General features: G+C 43.8%; 1 protein-coding gene and 1 pseudogene across 5 annotated transcripts in view; one reads left to right on the top strand and one right to left on the bottom strand.

Annotated features, from left to right (window-relative positions):
* Nucleotides 1-7,316: 7,316 nt before the first annotated feature.
* clec16a (C-type lectin domain containing 16A) overlaps nt 7,317-20,542 on the bottom strand; it is a 270,292-nt gene continuing 257,066 nt past the window's right edge. For 2 of the 5 annotated variants that reach the window (XM_078240790.1, XM_078240788.1), the window contains one exon: nt 7,317-11,962. In XM_078240790.1, the coding sequence (XP_078096916.1) occupies nt 11,580-11,962 (383 nt within the window). In that variant the 3' untranslated portion in view covers nt 7,317-11,579. The remainder of the gene's footprint in view (nt 11,963-20,542) is intronic. The other 3 variants (XR_013500697.1, XR_013500698.1, XM_078240789.1) reach the window with 3 other exon arrangements.
* On the top strand, nt 15,979-16,115 carry LOC144510973 (U2 spliceosomal RNA; annotated as a pseudogene).

The raw sequence follows: 20,542 nt of genomic DNA, 5'->3' as shown, positions 1-20,542 counted from the left end.
TTGGAAATGCCAGTGGCCTGGTGCAACTCGGTCTCAATTTTTGGAGGGGGCGAGTTTCCTTTGGGCTCCCACCAGAGTTAGAACATAGAACATAGAACATTACAGCGCAGAACAGGCCCTTCGGCCCACGATGTTGCACCGACCAGTTAAAAAAAAAACTGTGACCCTCCAACCTAAACCAATTTCTTTTCGTCCATGAACCTATCTACGGATCTCTTAAACGCCCCCAAACTAGGCGCATTTACTACTGATGCTGGCAGGGCATTCCAATCCCTCACCACCCTCTGGGTAAAGAACCTACCCCTGACATCGGTTCTATAACTACCCCCCCTCAATTTAAAGCCATGCCCCCTCGTGCTGGATTTCTCCATCAGAGGAAAAAGGCTATCACTATCCACCCTATCTAAACCTCTAATCATCTTATATGTTTCAATAAGATCCCCTCTTAGCCGCCGCCTTTCCAGCGAAAACAATCCCAAATCCCTCAGCCTCTCCTCATAGGATCTCCCCTCCATACCAGGCAACATCCTGGTAAACCTCCTCTGCACCCTCTCCAAAGCCTCCACATCCTTCCTGTAATGTGGGGACCAGAACTGCACACAGTACTCCAAGTGCGGCCGCACCAGAGTTGTGTACAGTTGCAACATAACGCTACGACTCCTAAATTCAATCCCCCTACCAATAAACGCCAAGACACCATATGCCTTCTTAACAACCTTATCTACTTGATTCCCAACTTTCAGGGATCTATGCACACATACACCTAGATCCCTCTGCTCCTCCACACTATTCAAAGTCCTCCCGTTAGCCCTATACTCAACACATCTGTTATTCCTACCAAAGTGAATTACCTCACACTTCTCCGCATTAAACTCCATCTGCCACCTCTCGGCCCAACTTTGCAACCTGTCTAAGTCTTCCTGCAAACTACGACACCCTTCCTCACTGTCTACCACACCACCGACTTTGGTGTCATCAGCAAATTTGCTAATCCACCCAACTATACCCTCATCCAGATCATTAATAAATATTACAAACAGCAGTGGCCCCAAAACAGATCCCTGAGGTACACCACTTGTAACCGCACTCCATGATGAATATTTACTATCAACCACCACCCTCTGTTTCCTATCCGCTAGCCAATTCCTGATCCAATTTCCTAGATCACCCCCAATCCCATACATCTGCATTTTCTGCAGAAGCCTACCATGGTGAACCTTATCAAACGCATACAGCTGAGCATTCCAGAGACCTCAGATACAGTATATTCTACAAATGCTGCATGCACTATGCATCTTTGTTAGCCCTTCATGATATAATCCACCTGCTTTTGATTCCCCTTGTTAGGTAGGAACTTGACTACTCACTTACTGGCTCAAGTGAGTTTATTAGCGAGTAGCAAGGCCCAATTTTGTTTTATTCATTCGTGGGACTTGGGCGTCACTGGCTGGCCAGTATTTATTGCCCATCCCTAGTTGCACTTGTTCAGAGGGCAGTTGAGAGTCGACCACATTGCTGTGGCTCTGGAGTCACATGTAGGCCAGACCAGGTGAGGACAGCAGATTTCCACCCCTTAAAGGACATTAGTGAACCAGATGGGTTTTCCCAACAATTCACAATGGTTTCATGGTCATCAGTAGATTCTTAATTCCAGATATTTTTTAATGTATGAAATTCCACCATCTGCCGTGATGGGATTTGAACACGGGTCCCCAGAACATTAGTTGAGTTTCTGGACTATTAGTCCAGTGATAGTACCACTGGGTCATCGCCGTCCCCTATTTTAATCCACGCTCTGTGCGCTACAAAATGGTCTGAGTGCTACTGGATTATCAGAAGGGGAAAAAGAAATCCAGCAAGATTCTCACTCCTGATTATCCAATGACTACTGCTGTGGGAAGAAAGATTGGGCTTAGTCATGATGTCCTCACTGTCAAATAGCGAGTCAGCATTTGTTATCAATGCTCATAACATCAGTAACGCCCGTGGACAAGTACCAAAGGATGCTCGGCACACCTGAAACTGTACCCTAAGCAAAGATCCGATAGCTGCAACAGAGGAGGAAAAAAACTTTTTGAATATGGTTTTGGTATGACTCTTTAAGGAGGAGTTTAAATAGTCTGCTGCATTGCACACATGGTGTAGGAGTGAGTGAAAGACACCAATCCCATCAAATAATTCAGAAAATGTTTGATGCAATGTCAGTGAAATGATCTGAGCTTTTTTTTTTGGATGTCACCTGCACTCTTCGAGTTATCACCTTTGCACGTCACAGATCAATTTCCACAAAAATGGACATTGATATTTTAAGGTGTGCACTTGCACACTATTGCACACTATTTAACCATCTCACAATATTTCGCCTTCTTCTGCTATTTGTTTGGCAGGACAGATAGTGGGTGAGTAGACTCGGCTAAAAGGTCACAGTGCTGAAACGTTAACGGTTTCCCTCTCTGCAAACGCTACCAGTTGAGTGTTTGCAACCTTTTGTTTCATTTCAGATTTTTAGCATCTGCAGTACTTTGCTTTTGTGTTGCACTAGAATGTGGATGGTGTCTAATGGTGAATTCCCCCCCCCCGCCCCGCCCCGTGGACATTGCTGATGGTGAGTCAGAGGATACACTTCCTTGGCAGGTACGTTACATACGATGTGATAATGTGTTATAAACACAGGTTATGTGCTGTGGTACTGTCCCTGCTGTAACTGATTCTCAAACTCCGCAGCTCAATGTGGCCCACTCCAAGTGATGCTCACCCAAACCTGTCACCAGCAGGTTTGCGCAGCATGGTGGCACAGTGGGTAGCACTGCTGCCTCACAGCGCCGGGGACCCAAGTTCGATTCTGGCCTTTGGTCACTGTCTGTGCGGAGTCTGCATGTTCTCCCCGTGTCTGCGTGGGTTTCCTCCCACATTCCAAAAGATGTGTGGGTTAGGTTGATTGGCCATGATAAACTGCCTCTTAGTCAGGAACTAAGGGAGGAAACCAGAGCACCCACAGGAAACTTAGGCAGACACATGGAGATTGTGCAAAGTCTACACTGACAGTGACCTGAGGTCAGAATTGAAGTGGGTCCCTGTCGCTGTGAGGCAGCAGTGCTAACCACTGGGGTTAAGGCCTGGGTGGGATTGTTGTTGCTGCAGGCTCAATAGGTCAAATGGCCTCCTTCTGCACTGTAGGGTTTCTATGATTCCCCGTTCTTCAATGTCTCCAATTTAAAATTCTCATCTTAGTGAGCAAATCCCACATTACACAAAAACTAGAAGCAGGAGTAGGCCAAACTGTCCTTCGAGCCTGCTCCGCCATCCATTTTGATTGTGGCTGATCATCGAATTCAATATCCTGATCCCCCCTTCCCCCCATATCCTTTTAGCCCCTAAAGCTATATCTAACACTTATGGATTCAGACAACGTTTTGGCCTCAACTACTTTGTGGTAACGAATTCCACACATTCATCCACCCTCTGGGTAAAGAAATTTCTCCTCACCTCAATTATAAACTCTTACCCTCAAACAATGTCATTGGGAACATTCTTTCTGAATCTACCTTGTCTAACCCTGTTAAAATTTTATAAGTTTCTTTGAGATCCCCTCTCTCTTCTAAACTCTAGTGAATATAATTCTAACCGACAGTCTCTCCTCATATGACAGACCTGCCATCCCAGAAATCAGCCTGCTAAACCTGTGCTGTACTCGCCCTATAGCAAGGACTTCCTTCCTCAGATAAGGACACCAAAACTGCACACAATACTCCAGATGTGGCCTCACCAGCTCCCTGTACAATTGCAGCAAAACATCCTTATTCCTATACTCAAATCCTCTCGTTATGAAGGCCAACATACCATTTGCCTTCTTCACTGCCTGCTGTACCTGCTTTCAGTGACTGACGCACGAGGACTCCAAGGTCTTGCTGAGTATTCACCTCGCTGTTTATATTGCCTCACCCTCCCAAACTCCATGACTTTCACTAGCCCTACAACCTTCCTAGAACTCTGCATTTCTCAAAAGCTGATGTCTTGTGAATCTCCCAATACCTCTCATCATGGTATTTCTGAATGTATCCTCTTGGGTTTTGGCACGGAACTCTGGACTAATCTTTGTCCTGAACCTCACTTGCTCACTCTCTTAGAATATCTTTCTTAAAATCTACTCTGTTGACCTAGCTTTTAATCACCCCTCCTACTGCCTGCCTTCACATTTCTGATATTAGACAATTTATCTGCCATGCATCTTATTAACATATGCTGGGAGTTTTCTAAACTCATATTGTGATCTGCTGGGAATTATTGGCACAGGGGCTTGTTAGAACTCATGCTTGCTGTCCCTAGCAGCAACAGCTCCAATCAGGCCAGGAACACGAGCGCTCAGCTTGTCAGAGATGCTTCCCTCCAGAGGAAAACATTGTTCGACACATTTTAAACATAGAAATCACTCATGCATATGCAAGGGCGGCACGGTAGCACAGTGGTTAGCACTGCTGCTTCACAGCTCCAGGGTCCCGGGTTCGATTCCCGGCTCGGGTCACTGTCTGTGTGGAGTTTGCACAATCTCCTCGTGTCTGTGTGGGTTTCCTCCGGGTGCTCCGGTTTCCTCCCACAGTCCAAAGATGTGCAGGTTAGGTTGATTGGCCAGGTTAAAAATTGCCCATTAGAGTCCTGATGTGTAGGTTACAGGGATTAGCGGGTAAATATGTGGGGGTAGGGCCTGGGTGGGATTGTGGTCGGTGCAGACTCGATGGGCCGAATGGCCTCCTTCTGCACTGTAGGGTTTCTATATTCTATATCTAAGGTCAATATTGGTGAATTTTCCAACTTTTTATGCTTTACCTTACAAATCTGATTTTCCGATACAAAGACTCTTAAAAATAGTGAGAATTTATATGGTTTTGCAGAGGACTTTCAAAAAAATATTTAAATAATTTTAACACAAAAGCAAAATACCGCAGGTGCTGGAAATCTGAAATAAAGCGTCATTGACCCAAAACATTAACCCTGAAAAGTGTGAGGTGATGCACTTTGGAAGGAGTAAATTGACAAGCAAGTACACTATGAAAGGTCTGACACTGGGAAGTTCCGAAGAACAAAGGGACCTTGGGGAGTTTGTCTATAGATCTCTGAAGGCGGGAAGGCAGGTAAATAGGGTGGTGAAAAAGGCATGTGGCACACTCGCCTTTATCAATCGGGGTATAGATTACAAAAAGCAGAGAGGTCATGATGGAGTTGTATAGAACTTTGGTGAGGCCACAGCTGGAGTAGTGTGTGCAGTTCTGGTCGCCACATTATAGGAAGGACGTGAACGCACTGGAGGGGGTGCAGAGGAGATTCACCAGGATGCTGCCTGGGATGGAATATTTAAGTTATGAAGAGAGGTTGGAGAGGCTTGGGTTGTTTCCTCTGGAGCAGAGAAGACTGAGGGGCGACCTGATTGAGGTGTTCAAGATTATGAGGGGCATGGACAGGATGAATAGGGAGCAGCTGTTCCCCTGAGTTGAAGGGTCAGTTACGAGGAGACACAAGTTAAAAGTGAGGGGTGGGAGGTTTAGGGGGGATTTGAAGAAAAACGTTTTTACTCAGAGGGTGGTGACGGTCTGGAATGCGCTGCCTGGGAGGGTGGTGGAGGCGGGATGCCTCACATCCTTTAAAAAGTACCTGGATGAGAATTTGGCAGAGCATTACATTTCAAGGCTACGGGCCAAGTGCTGGCAAGTGGGATTAGGTGGGCAGGTCAGGGCCTTTCATGTGCACAATTAGACTCGATGGGCGTGTCTGCACGGGCTTCTGAGATTAATTTCTTTCCACAGATGCCATCTGATCTGCTGAATATTATCACGTTTTTAATAAAAGCAAAATACTGCAGCTGCTGGACACAAACAAAAACAGAAAATGGTGAAAAATCTTGAGGGTCATCCAAACGTTGGTTCTATTCTCTCTCTCCACAGATGCTGTCAGACCTGCTGAGATTTTCCAGCATTTTCTGCATCAGTTTTTAATAATTTTATTGGATTGCCTTTGAAAAGACTGTTTCTTTTGGATTCTTGGCTTTATTAAAGTTTCACAATGGGGGGGCAAAGGGTGGGGTGGTCATTGCTATTGCCAGATGCTGATTGATTGGCTTTCCACCTACTTTGTGGCTATGTTAATGCACACAAATTTGAGATAGTCGGGTGCAAACAGGAACTGTAAACCAAGGTCCTCTAATGATTCCGTTTGGTTGAGACTTACCATCTTGTTGCATCACTCTGGCTTTCCCCCAAAACACAAGTCCAGACCCACACGCGTCCTTGTGAATGAACGGTATCTTGTGCTCAATTTTACAACAAATGGTTGATTTCTAATTGCCTGCGTCACAGTTCATGCGTTTCCTCAGACATACATGCATGTAGAAGTGCACATATTGCCACAGCAACTTGGCCCCCCTGAGTGAACCACAACACCACCAATAGTAAACCTTCTTCAAGAGAGATCATTAGCCAAATACTTTGATTGCATGATTAACAGCATACATGCATGTGGAGGCAGTGACACCGTGGTATTGTCACTGGACTAATAATTCAGAGACCCAGGATAATATTCTGGGGACCATAAGACATAGGAGCAGAATTAGGCCACTCTGCCCATCGAGCCTGATATTTTTCTCAACCCCATTCTCCTGCCTTTTCCCCATAACCCCTGATCCCCTTATCAATCAAGAACCCATCTATCTCTGTCTTACAGACACTCAATAGCCTGGCCTCCACAGCCTTCTGTGGCAAAGAGTTCCACAGATTCACCACTCTCTGGCTGAAGAAATTCCTCATCTCTGTTTTAAAGGATAGTCCCTTCAGCCTAAGGTTGTGTCTGTGGACCTGGGTTCAAATCCCACCATGGCAGATGGGGAACTTTAAATTTAATAAAATCTGGAATTAAAAGTCTAATGATGACCATGAATCCATTGATGAATGTGATGTGGAGATGCCGGCGGTGGATTGGGGTGGGCACAGTAAGAAGTCTCACAGCACCAGGTTAAAGTCAGAGGGTGGTAAAGTCCAACAGGTTTAATTGGAATCACGAGCTTTCGGAGCGCTGCTCCTTCATCAGGTGAGTGAGGAGCAGTGCTCCAAAAGCTCGTGATTCTAAATAAATCTGTTGGACTTTAACCTGGTGTTGCAAGACTTCTTACTGTGCGCCCATTGATGATTGCCCTTTATTGGGGCTGAAGTGGGGCGGGGGGGAAGGCAGGATCAGGGTATTGAATTTGATGATCAGCCATGATCAAAATGAAGGGCTCCTAATTTCTATGTATATTGAATTGGATTATGCGCCTCTAGATGGAACAAAAAATAAACACATTTGAAATGCAAAAAGAAAACTTACATTTATTGCCATTGCTTAGATGACAAACAGGTTATATTTGTATGTTTTCCTGTTCTGCCCTCCTCGTGCATTGCGGAATATCCAAGTCATGTGACTCTTGCCTGTGCTACCTGAGCTCATAGTGCAAACACAAGCCGAAGTCTGAAAGGAACCTTCATCTTGAAAACAAAAGAGAAAGTTTCCACATATACATACACAGCAAATGACTTCGTTAAAACATAACCCCATATACATAGCTTGTAACTTCTTTTACACTTCTCCATGAAGGCAGTGCCATAAAGAAACCCCACCTAGTTTGAAATACTGCACTGTAACTAAATGGCATTAATGTAAATATTATCGTATTGCTTAATCCGAAGTAAAGTCTTTTTTCTTTAAAACAATCTACACAGAATGCTTTATTTACAGTGATTTTTTAAATCTACAATACAAAACTCATTGAGCGCTGGGAAAATGTGTTCTGTACATTAAGTCCATTTGCTGTACTAATATATCCTTTGCTGTGCAACAATAAAATACATTCTGATAGCTGCTTGCGCACTGTTTCTTAAACAGTGTTACTCAATGCAGCGAAGGGGCATGAATGGTCCTAGGTTCATATTCGCGGCTGCAGATTCAGTACACGGCAGCTTTTGCAAAGACAGGGATGCCTGGGAACGCCTACTTGAATGAAAACGTCAAGCGCTGCAACTAATTTTATTGATATAAAAGATGCATCAATATCCCCGCCCCCCCCCCCCCCTTCCAGGAGGGGAGTGCTTGGCTTTGATCGGTGGCAGAATGAGTTATACTCAAGTGTGAATATCACGTCTGAAGTTTAGTATAAATCCATGAGATCCAATTAAATAGCTAATACCAGCAATCTAAGCTACCCGAGCAGACAGCCGAAATCCACATTGCCCCATCTCCGACTGAGGTTAAAATGCTGCAGGGCTTGATTTAAACCCAAGTGTTTGGCCAGGAAAGCAGAAATGGTACTTCTCATCTGTGCTAACTACTTTTAGTGTCACAAGTAGGCTTACATTAACACCGCAATGTAGTTACTGTGAAAATCCCCAAGTTTATATGCCCAGTTCACACCAAAAGGGGCATTTGATTTTAATTCAGCTTTCCTTCCACATCTCCTGCCCTTCCAATAGCTTGTAATTTTGGGTTATAACCAATGTTTGTCTGAGAAATTTGAGATCAGATACCACAGCTTTATTTGTGCGGTGGCTAGCAAAAGTTCAATTTGGTACAAGTAACTGAGACGATACTTCAATGGGCATTCTGAACTTTTCGAAAGTTGCCAACTTGCATATTACTACTCAGATGGCAACAAACGTCAAAGGGCAAATTTATTTTTGTTCTACATGTCACATGCTTGACATTTTAGTTCCAGTTGTCTTATCATTGTGTGACAATTATTGTCGTTGAAACTATATGCTGTTCTAGATGGTTCTTGGCCCTGTGATCTGCCTACCTTAGAAGTTTCACAATGTTTACTGAACTCTTATTTATCCTCAGCCGATGAGGTTGTGGCAAAAATGCTGTAGAATTGTAACTCGGGTCTCTCTGACATTGTAGGGGTATGCGGAATGAGCAAGTTGATGTGAATGTGCTCCAGAGGCATGGCGGGTGATACAGAATAGGAGCTTGTTCCTTGGTCATCTTATTCCGTTTCGCTTTTGAAGGAATAACAAGCAACAATCGTGTGATCTGCTGGAGTTTAAACTTGGGAAGTTTATACTGCACTTTGTTTGGACACGGTGTTGATTTCAGAAGCTTTGTGGGCTCAATGGCAAAGTGAAGTGAATTTTCTATGTGGTGAAATAGCTGCTACCTGTGGAATGTTTTATTCTGATATTAGCAGTTTTAAGAATATCCTTCACAAGGTGACTAATTCAGCTCAATGCATCTGCGACACTATATTCTGCAGTGAACAATTACAGTAGCACTGGAGATAAACCAGATTCTAACTGTGCAGAGTAATGAACACTGATGATATCTGGTTGCCACTCCCAGTACTAGTAAAGGTACTACACGGAGGGCTTGAACAATTTGGGTTATAGGTCTGCTTCTGAAATGTCAGCTACAACATGTAGTAACTTCCAGCAAAGAAAAACATTCAAAATGTAAGTGGAACAACCTATTTTCCCAACCAGGGTGTCCGTAAGAGAGGAAAGGTTGCTCATAAATCTGTTGCATTAATATTAATAAGCTTCTAGCAATCAGCAAGGCTACCATTAAAGGCCAATGCTGGATTACTGAGCTTTTTAGCTGTGTATCAGGTTACAATACACCAAAAAACTGATGCCAAAACATTCCAGAGTTAAATATGTCTATAAGATTGTTGTTTCCTTGTTTTTATTTTAACCACATGGATCTTGACTTTACAGATACAATCTTCCCAACCTGTGGACAAGTCAATTTATTTTTGCTATTCATCTTTGGAAATTGCATTCTGCCTATTTTATTCCATATTGTCCATCTATTATAATTGAGAACCTGCACATTTTTGACCTTGCTTTGGTTTTGTTCCATTGACGTGGGAACTAATGCAACATGTCGAGACCCAAGGGACTTAACCTGCTAATTATAAATACAAGTCTTTTCTTAATCTGTTCATGGTTTTTCAATCTCCTCACCTGCATTAATGCCAAAACCCAAAATGGAGCAGATCCTGCAGCGGACAAGCCAATCAGTTGGGGGAAATGAGGCAAAAATGACGTCTATATTTAACTGCAGGGATCACTGATGAGTCAATCGCATCTTGAATTTGATCTGCCTTTTTTTTAATAATTGAACTAATTAATCCAAAAGTGTGTGTTTTTGGAGAGGTCTGAAATATTCCTCGGTTTGTAAACCGCCATGTTCTACATGCAGGTGTCGTAATAATGGCTTCAGTCAGAGCAACAAATGTTTCCTAGTTTACTCCATCTCTCATCCATCCATTCCCTAGTTAGGAGGCCAATAATAACTTTTAAAAATGCGAAATACCTGACCATTCCAGCGATCGCAGAAGTGCATGCGTGCAACACACAAGGAATACTCAATAATTTTCCTTTAACTTGGTATTGTCCTCTCTTTGTCCACAATTTTCTTTGCCTAGCATGTTTTGAAATACAGACTGGAATTTTATCGGCCCACCCGCCACGGGAATCGGAGCAGGCGAGGGGTGGACTAGGGAAAGGTCCGTTGACCTCGGGTGGGATTTTACGGTTTCGGGACGAGCGAGGCCGTAAACTCCCGCCCGTACTCTTCCATTGGCAGAATATGCATCAGTGATGTCTGAAATGGTGGTGTGTGAACTTGTAACCCGCCCCTGGCTGACTTGCACAAGTCGCAAAATGTTCATGTTACGTAGCACCCTGGGCTGGTTCGTGAGTTAATGGGATAATTCTCCAGCAAATGCCCCAATTCTAAGGCTTCCAGAGGCAACCTGCATATATAACATTTCTACTATGGACATATCCTCAAACTAGATGATAGCGCTGCACCTGCTAGTGATAGCAACAAGTATTTTAGGTTTTTTTTTTAAACTTTATAAAACTCGTTCATCTCTGAATTTGTTACATGTATAAATCGTTAAATATTATACTAAAAAACTATGTGTCGCGGATAAATATTCAAGTGCAATTCGTGAAACATGTTTGAGGTCTATTTAAAATTAATTAAAATTGGAGAGTCAATCTATTTGGTGAATCTATTCTTACGTGGTTGCGATGGGTGTCAGTTTTGTTTTATTCAATCTACTAAACTAATGGATTTTAATGAACACCATTATTCAGGTGGGGTAAAGTGGTAAAACAAAGCTAAATTTCCAAACTGTAGCTTCATAAAATATTTCATCTCGACAGATATGTTTTGCGTGAATATAGTAATATAATGTACATGGTGGAAAAAACACAGGCCTGGGCTGTACATATTCGAACAGGGCAGATAGAACTGTCGTCTTACCCTACTGAGTCAGAGTCAGTGACAGTGCTTTACTAGGCTTCAGTAGTAAAAGACAAATGTACATAATGTCGCTTTCTCAGTGTCTGCCGTAACTCCGTAGCAACCGTAGGAGCAGCGTTTCCTCGTTTCAAAATCTACAGAAATTTGCAAGGAATTATTCTACTTCATTGGGCCCCACAGATCTACTAGCTTGTCTGTTCAGCTGTATTAAGACTATAGGTTTAATTTCCTTGCTTTACAAGCTTGCCCCACGCTACATAAACCCAGCTGGAACAAAGGCCATGTTGCACTCATTGTGAGGGGTTTGCCGTTGGCTCAGTTTCTTCAGGCTCTTCATTGTCCTTAGCATCTTTGTCTCTTATCCCATTGGAGATGGTGGATGGCTGGGTTAAAGTGCTCACGCTCCGGATTTGCTGCGCGTCAGTAGGTGGTAGAAGTGTTAGTGACTCCACGCTCAGTGCGTCTGTGCTGTCGTCGGAAATGAGGGATATGGTGGGTTGGTGGGCTGGAGTCAGGCTTGGTGCCAGGTTAGTCGCTCCAGGTTCAGTACTGCTGGGCAGATGGTCTCTGCTTGGGCCACTCTCTGCTGGAGGTGGCGAAGAATGGGCTTCATTGACAAACTCCACTTCATCTGGAAAAGTCAAATGGGACTGTTCTTGAATGTCGGATCCATCTATTATCAAAGAGAGAGAGTTTCTAGCTCATTTTCATTCAGCAAAGTTCCAACTTAACATGTGCATAACCGTCCTTTTCAAATATACACCATTCAAGACTTGTAGCTACTTCTGAACTACTATAGACTCTTTTTCTAATTTATTAATAGACACAAATCTTAATTGGGAAATCCTGGAACTGCAAGTACATGCAGCGTATTCAGCAAAGATGAATTTTAAGAACTTTTACCTGTTTTATTAGAAAGGGGACAATGGAGCACCAAGGGGCAACAACAACAACATCAACATTTTTTTTTAAAAAAAAAAGCACGTTTACATCCTTCACATTCAAATGTCCAGTTCCTTAACCAATCGCCAATTCTATTCCTAAAGTTTTCTGTTGACAGGTAATTTAAGGAAATTTATGATTAACATTTGATCTAATCTCAAAAGGCTTCATTTTACACTTGCATTGAATGTTCCTGCAAGATAAAAAAAGCCAAATTAATGACAGCAAGGCAGAAGAAAAAAAAATAACCAACAGACAACATAGAAAAGCAGAAGTACAGAAGTTGGGTGAAACATGAAGATGACTTATTCAAGCAATGTGTGAATTAATATCCAAGATCTTAGTGTAACAAAAATGTGACTTTATTTTCCTATGCAGGTATGAATTCCCTCTACTTTCCCCTCTTCTCTCCAGTCCCAAACCTGCCAACCCAGTTGCCAGATGCTGCTGCTGCCAAGCACACAAGAATGGCCTGACAACGATCCCTCTTCCCTCAGTCTGGCTTCCTTCCACTTGCTTCATCTCTGCTTTTGCACAGCAGAGAAGAGAAAATCTACAGAACAAGTGATTGAATTTGCATCTGGTATTCCACAACACATGACACACTGTCCTGAAAACGTGAAGCATTTTAACAACAGAACAACAAAGATTGGAATATCCCTAGGGTAAGGGGATTGGATGGGGAGGAGTTCGTTAGGTGTGTTTAGGAGGGTTTCCTGACACAGCATGTGGACAAGCCTACAAGAGGAGAGGCTGTACTTGATCTGATACTGACCAATGAACCTGGACAGGTGTCAGATCTCTCAGTGGGAGAGCATCTTGGGGATAGCGATCATAACTCTATCTCCTTTATGCTTGCATTGGAAAAAGAGAGGATCAGGCAAGCTAGGAAAGCGTTTATATGGAGTAAGGGGAAATATGAAGACATAAGGCAGCAAATTAGAGGAGTAAATTGGAAGGAGGTATTCTTGGGGAAATGTACTGAAGAGAGGTGGCAGTTTTTCAAGGAATGTCTGTCTAGAGTTCTACAGGACAACGTTCCGAGCAGACAGGGAGGTGTTGGTAGGTTAAAGGAACCGTGGTGCACGAAAGCTCTGCGGGACCTAGTCGAGAAGAAAAGGAAAGCATACAAAAGGTTCAGAGAGCTTGGCGAAGATAGGGATCTAGATGAGTATACGGCTTGTAGGAAGGGACTAAAGAAGGAAATTAGGAGAGCCAGAAGGGGTCATGAGAAGGCCTTGGCAGGTAGGATTAAGGAAAACCCTAAGGCGTTCTATAAATATGTGAAGAGTAAAAGGATGAGACGTGAAGGAATAGGGCCTATAAAAGGTGAAGGCAGGAAAGTCTGTACGGAACCAGTAGAAATGGCAAAGGTGCTTAATGAGTATTTTGCCTCGGTTTTCACAGAGGAGAAGGACCTGGGTGGATGTACTGCGGGCTTGCGGTGGACTGAAAAGATTGAGTATGTGGACTTTAAGAAAGAGGTTGTGCTGGAATCTTTGAATGGCACCAAGATAGATAAGTCGCCGGGTCCGGATGGGATGTACCCCAGGTTACTGTGGGAGGTGAGGGAAGAGATTGCAGAGCCTCTGGCGATGATCTTTGAGTCGTCGATGGAGACGGGAGAGGTGCCGGAGGATTGCGGATGTGGTTCTATTTTCAAGAAGGGGAATAGGGATAGCCCAGGAAATTACCGACCGGTGAGTCTAACCTCAGTGGTTGGTAAGCTGATGGAGAAGATCCTGAGGGACAAGATTTATGAGCATTTAGGGAGGTTTAGTATGCTCAAGAATACTCAGCATGGCTTTGTCAAAGACAGATCGTGCCTTACGAGCCTGGTGGAGTTCTTCGAAAATGTGACTAAACACATTGACGAAGGGAAAGCGGTAGATGTGGTTTATATGGATTTTAGCAAGGTGTTCGATAAGGTTCCCCATGCAAGGCTTCTAGAAAAAAAGTGAGAGGGCATGGGATCCAAGGGGCTGCTGCCCTATGGATCCAGAACTGGCTTGCCCAAAGGACAGTAACAGTTTTAACAACACCAGGTTAAAGTCCAACAGGTTTATTTGGTAGCAAATACCATTAGCTTTTGGAGCGCTGCTCCTTCGTCAGATGGAGTGGAAATGTGCTCTCAAACAGGGCAGAGACACAAAATCAAGTTACAGAATACTGATTAGAATGCAAATCTCTACAGTACTCTACAGTATTCTGTAACTTGATTTTGTGTCTCTGTGCCCTGTTTGAGAACAGATTTCCACTCCATCTGACGAAGGAGCAGCACTCCGAAAGCTAATGGTATTTGCTACCAAATAAACCTGTTGGACTTTAACCTGGTGTTGTTAAAACTGTTACTGTGTTTACCCCAGTCCAACGCCGGCATCTCCACATCATTGCCCAAAGGAGGCAGAGAGTGGGTATAGATGGGTCTTTTTCTAAATGGAGGTCAGTCACCAGTGGTGTGCCCCAGGGATCTGTTCTGGGACCCTTGCTGTTTGTCATTTTCATAAATGACCTGGATGAGGAAGTGGAGGGATGGGTTGGTAGGTTTGCCGATGACACGAAAGTTAGTGGGGTTGTGGATAGTCTGGAGGGATGTCAGAAGTTACAGAGGGACATAGATAGGATGCAAGACTGGGCGGACAAGTGGCAGATGGACTTCAACCCAGATAAATGTGTAGTGGTCCATTTTGGCAGGTCAAATGAGATGAAGGAGTTCAATATAAAGGGAAATACTCTTAGTACTGTAGAGGATCAGAAGGACCTTGGGGTCCGGGTCCATAGGACTCTAAAATCGGCCCCACAGGTGGAGGAGGTGGTTAAGAAGGCGTATGGTGTGCTGGTCTTTATCAATCGAGGGATTGAGTTTAGGAGTCTGGGTATAATGATGCAGCTATACAAGACCCTCGTCGGACCCCACTTGGAGTACTGTGCTCAGTTCTGGTCGCCTCATTACAGGAAGGATGTGGAAAAGATTGAAAGGGTGCAGAGGAGATTTACAAGGATGTTGCCTGGATTGAGTGGCATGCCTTATGAGGATAGGCTGAGGGAGCTCGGTCTTTTCTCCTTGGAGAGACGTAGGATGAGAGGAGACCTAATAGAGGTATATAAGATGTTGAGAGGCATAGATCGGGTGGACTCTCAGAGGTTTTTTCCCCCAGAGTGGAAATGGCTGCTACAAGAGGACACAGGTTTAAGGTGCTGGGGGGGGGTAGGTACAGGGGAAATGATGGGGGAAGTTTTTCACACAGAGGGTGGTGGGCGAGTGGAATCGGCTGCCGTCAGTGGTGGTGGAGGCAAACTCAATAGGGTCTTTTAAGAGACTCCTGGATGAGTACATGGGACTTAATAGGATGGAGGGTTATAGGTAGGCCTAGAAGGTAGGGATATGTTCGGCACAACTTGTGGGGCCGAAGGGCCTGTTTTCTGCTGTAGTTTTTCCATGTTTCTAACTATTCAGTGTATACACTGTAATTGTTTTGTGTGCTGCATAGCTTAAGGCTAAGCAGGCTATCTTGTTTCTGTGGTTGTGTTCAATCGGCTGGAAGCTACTATTGTTGAACATAAGCGAGATTGTGTGTACGTTTCGGCATTCCAAATAGTGACAATCCTTGGGGCCAAATAGCAGCCAGTGAAGCAGAAAGGTGTTAGATAAGCAAAACATTAATTAAGTTTAAGGAACTTCCCTTTCTACTGCAGCCTTTCTCCAGCTGGGAGGGATGAGGCAACTATTACATTTCTTCATTTTGTATCGCTTCTCGGCCTTTTGGCTAAGATCAAGTGTAGTATGGTCGGCAGCCCATGGTCGGCCGCACTTGGTTGAGGTCATTAGGTTACACTGAAGCTTCATATGTTTCATATGAAGCAATTTTTAAAAGCGACATCTCGGCCTTTTGGCTAAAATGCAAATGAGCTCAAGTCTTGGAGGAGGAACCTCCCCCTTCTCCAATCAGCTTGGCTCATGTAGATCAGGCCCAGGACAGGGTGGTTTGGTCGCTCACCCTGTCTTGTCAGCCTGGATCTGAAATGTCTCAACTTGTTGAGACTCTGAATTGGATTTGATTTGATTGAATTGGAAAAGTATTAAAAAAACAAAAAAACAAAATTTCTTCATTTTGTATGCCCCCAAGACAAGACACCTTTAGATAGAACAACTTTGGCTAAGATCAAGTGTTATTTTGACATCCTGCACTTGGTTGAAGTCATGAGGTTACAGTGAGGTTTCATTTGAAGCATTTTTTTAAAAGTGGCGTCTCGGCCTTTTGGCTAAGATGCAAATGAGATCAAGCCTTGGAGAAGGTGCAATGCCTGCTCCAAACAGCTTGGATCATGTAGATTAAACCCAAGACAGGAAGTGGGGAGCCTGTCTCGTCAGCTTGGATCGGGAATGTCTCACTTGCTGAGACTTTGAATTGGACTTTGATTGGATTGAATTGGATATAAACAAAAAAAAACTTGGATCAAACAACACGACCAGAAAGAGCATTGCAAAACCATCAACCAACGAAGCTGGTGTGGCAGGTAGTGGCATTACCTGAGCTTAGGCATTCTGGTTGGATGTCAAGCACAGTAAGAAGTCTCACAACACCAGGTTAGCATACAGACACTTACTGAAAAATCTAGGTTGGATACATGGAATGAAGTGGAGTTTCTGGCTCAGGCCCTGAGCCAGATCCAATAGGGTTTATCTTTTATACTCTAGTTCAAATCTGGCTAAGGGAACAGTCCTTTTTCCATGGATGGATGAACAAGTGGTCAATCTGGAGTGAATTTTGATGACATAGCAAAATAGAAGATGCCCCTTTCTACTTTTCTGTCAGGCCTCAGAGTTAGGGAGCAAACAAGAAGTCATTGAAAATGTCTCAACTCTCATTAGCAGACAATGCATAGTACCTCCATTGCATCTACAAATATCCAAATAGCCAGTGCAATCAGCACAAATTCAGTCCAGATAAACACTAAACCCAATAATAAGGCCCTTGAATCGCTTTGTCAGACAGATGAGTAGTGTTTTAATGTCATTCAGCTTTCACTCCCACCTTTAAAAGTTCTGCTAACTCTTGATCTGCCCATAAAATCCAGTATAAGTTTTATTTCTCAATGCATAGAACAAGTTCTCTAAAATTGATACGTAGTTTCAAGAGTTAAAATACTTGAAATTATGAATCACAAACTGCTTTGAATGCTACTAGAACACAGGAGAGAGCAGACGTAGGCCACTCAGCCCCTCGAACCTGCTCTGCCATTTATTAAGATGAATGATCTGATTGGGTTCTAAACTCAACTTTCCTGTCTGTCCCCCACACATCCGCTGCAGATCAAAAGTCTGCCTAACTGACCTCGAATACATTCAACAATTCAGAGTCCATTACGGAGGGAAAGATTTCCAAATATCGATGACACTCAGAAGGAACTCCTCATTGCAGTCTTATTCTGAAATGGTGGCCTCTGGTTATAAATACGCACTCACAAAGAGAAATATCAGGCAGAACCTTTTTCTTGTGTCAGGGCACCTGATGACAGAGCCTGAAGTGTGTGGCACTTCTGATCAGAGGTGGAGGGGCTGGACATGCATAATCACACACTGGCCAGCCAGATATGCAGAGGCGAGGGTCCCGGTCAATCATGAGATGGGGACGGGCAGGAAGTCACCGGCCTCGCTGTTGCCTCATTGAGTCAAAGGTCAAGGCACCAAATTTAAGTGGCATCCAGATTCCGCCCATCCTCTCTTCATCAATGATCTTCCATTCAAGAGCGAGATGAGGAAGAACTTCTTTACTCAGAGTTGTGAACCTGTGGAATTCTCTACCATAGAAAGCTGTTGGGGCCAGTTCGTTAGATATGTTCAAGAGGGAGCTGGACGTGGCCCTTGTGGCTAAAGGAATCAAGGGGTAATGAAAGAAAGCGGGAGTGGGATACTGAAAGCGCATGATCAGCCATGGTCATATTGAATGGTGGTGCAGGCTCGAAGGGCCGAATGGCCTACTCCTCCACCTATTTTCTATGTTCCATCATAATGTCAGAAGTCAATGATGATTGGACAAGGTTCAGTACCATTTGCAGCCCCTCAGATAGAAACATAGAAGCTAGGTGCAGGAGTAGACCATTCGGCCCTTCGAGCCTGCTCTGGAATTCATTTTGATTATGGCTGATCATCAAATTCAATATCCTGATCCCCCTCCCTATTCCTTGACCCCTTCAGTGCCAAGAGCTATATCGATACTGAAGCAAGGCCCGGACAAGAGTTAAGCTTGGGCTGATAAGTGGTAAGCAACATTCATGTCACACAAGTGCTAGGCAATGACCATTTCCAACAAGATAGAATCCAACCATCTCTGCTTGGCCTTCAATGGCATTACCATCATTGAATCCCCCACTAACGCCATCCTGGGGGTTACCATTGACCAGAAACTGAACTGGGCCAGGTCTATCAATACTGTGGCTACAAGAGTAGATCAGACGTTGGGAATTCTGCAGAGGATAACTCGCCTCCTGACTCTCCAAAGTCTATACACCATCGGTGAGGCATAGGTCAGGAGTGTGAAAGAATACTTTCCAACACCACTCAAGAACATAAGAACTAGGAGCAAGGGTAGGCCATCTAGCCCCTCAAGCCTTCTCCGCCGAAGCTCTATGCTATCTACAAGAGAACATCCCATCCACCACCAACACTCAGTAGCAGACACATGTGCTGTGAAAGAACAAAACCCACCACATCACCTCCTAATAATTTTGTCAAACATTATTTCCCTTTCACAAAACCATGTTGACTCTTCCAGCATTCACCTCAATAACAGATGTTGGATCAATTGGCCTCGGGTTTCCTGCTTCCATGCCTTCTTGAATACAGGTGTTATGTTTGCAGTTTTCCAATCTGTTAGGACCTTTTCAGAATCTAGGGAATTTTGGAAATACATCCACTAAGCTCTCAATCATTTCTTTTAAGACCTTAGGGTGCAGGCCATTTAACATCTTTTGTGTTGCAGGTGCTGACTCTTGAATATTGAAACTAGTAGGATGTACATTCATTGCTGTGATTTGTTAATGCCTAAATTAATTTATAACCTTGAGCGTAACAGAAAAGTAGTGCAGGAGCTAGGTGCTCCCCTGCAGAGATGCAAAGGTGGGAATAATGGACAAAAATCATTCTGGCCTATTTGCTAAAAGCATGATGAAAAGCACATTTTCTGAGGTTGGGTGAAGGTTGATTACTACCCACCAAGGCTAGGGAATGGTCCCCGGCAAATGTTCTGTGGAACCAGAGAATTTGTGGCACCATCACATCGCTGACTTGAACATAATTATGTCAGGCACACTCACATCATCGATGTGAAGATAATTATGTTAATCACACTGCAGGGAATTCTGCTCGCTTATATAATGAAGCTCGTTAGCTCACAAACCACTGTCAAGCTGCTTGTGTGTCAAACTGGATCCTTTCCTAAGCACCCGTCACATACTGCTGTGTATTCCTAGACACATCAGCCAAGAATAACACTGTCTAGCCCAAACCCAAATCTTATGGTGTGTGTTTGAAACAACAGTAAGGAATCATAGTCATAGAGATTTACAGCAGGGAAACAGGCCCTTCAGCCCAACTTGTCCATGCTGCCCTTTTTTTAAACCACTAGGCTAGTCCCAATTGCCCGCGTTTTGGCCCCTATCCCTCTATACCCATCACACCCATGTAACTGTTTAAATGCTTTTTAAAAGACAAAATTCCACCCGCCTCTACTACTACCTCTGGCAGCTTGTTCCAGACACTCATCACCCTCTGTGTGAAATAACTGTCCCTCTGGACCCTTTTGTATCTCTCCCCTCTCATCTTTAACCTATGCCCTCTAGTTTTAGACACCTCTACCTTTGGGAGGGAATGGATCAGCCTTGTGGCACATTTTTCAGTTGTATGGTAACTCCCTGATTTTACTTAAATAGTTAAAAGAATCCTCCAGCATGCCTCTTCTCATTTCCCGCTGAATCTGTTGTACCAATAAACTCGAAAACAATTTTAGCCACACCCTCACTTTGTGCTGTTAAAATGTAGCTTGTCACATTGTCTTTACAGGCAAACATTTCAGACAACTGGGTGGAACACGTGTTGCGGCATTTCTTGTGGTTTGCACTCATTACTGCTATGGCCATTTTAACCCTTTCAGTGTTAGGTATTTAAAAAGGTTTGAAAAGTGATGACAAATGGGAGTGGGAGAGAAATAATGATGGGAAGACAGATCTAGAGACAGATCTAAGCAAACAAAATGATCAGAATGAATCAAGATGGAACCATTGTGTTGTATAAACTGGACCATGGGTTGAT

The sequence above is a fragment of the Mustelus asterias genome, chromosome 23, assembly GCF_964213995.1.
Source record: "Mustelus asterias chromosome 23, sMusAst1.hap1.1, whole genome shotgun sequence".
Lineage (NCBI taxonomy): Eukaryota > Metazoa > Chordata > Chondrichthyes > Carcharhiniformes > Triakidae > Mustelus > Mustelus asterias.
Note: the sequence above shows the minus strand (reverse complement) of the source record. Positions and strands in the feature narration are given on the sequence as shown.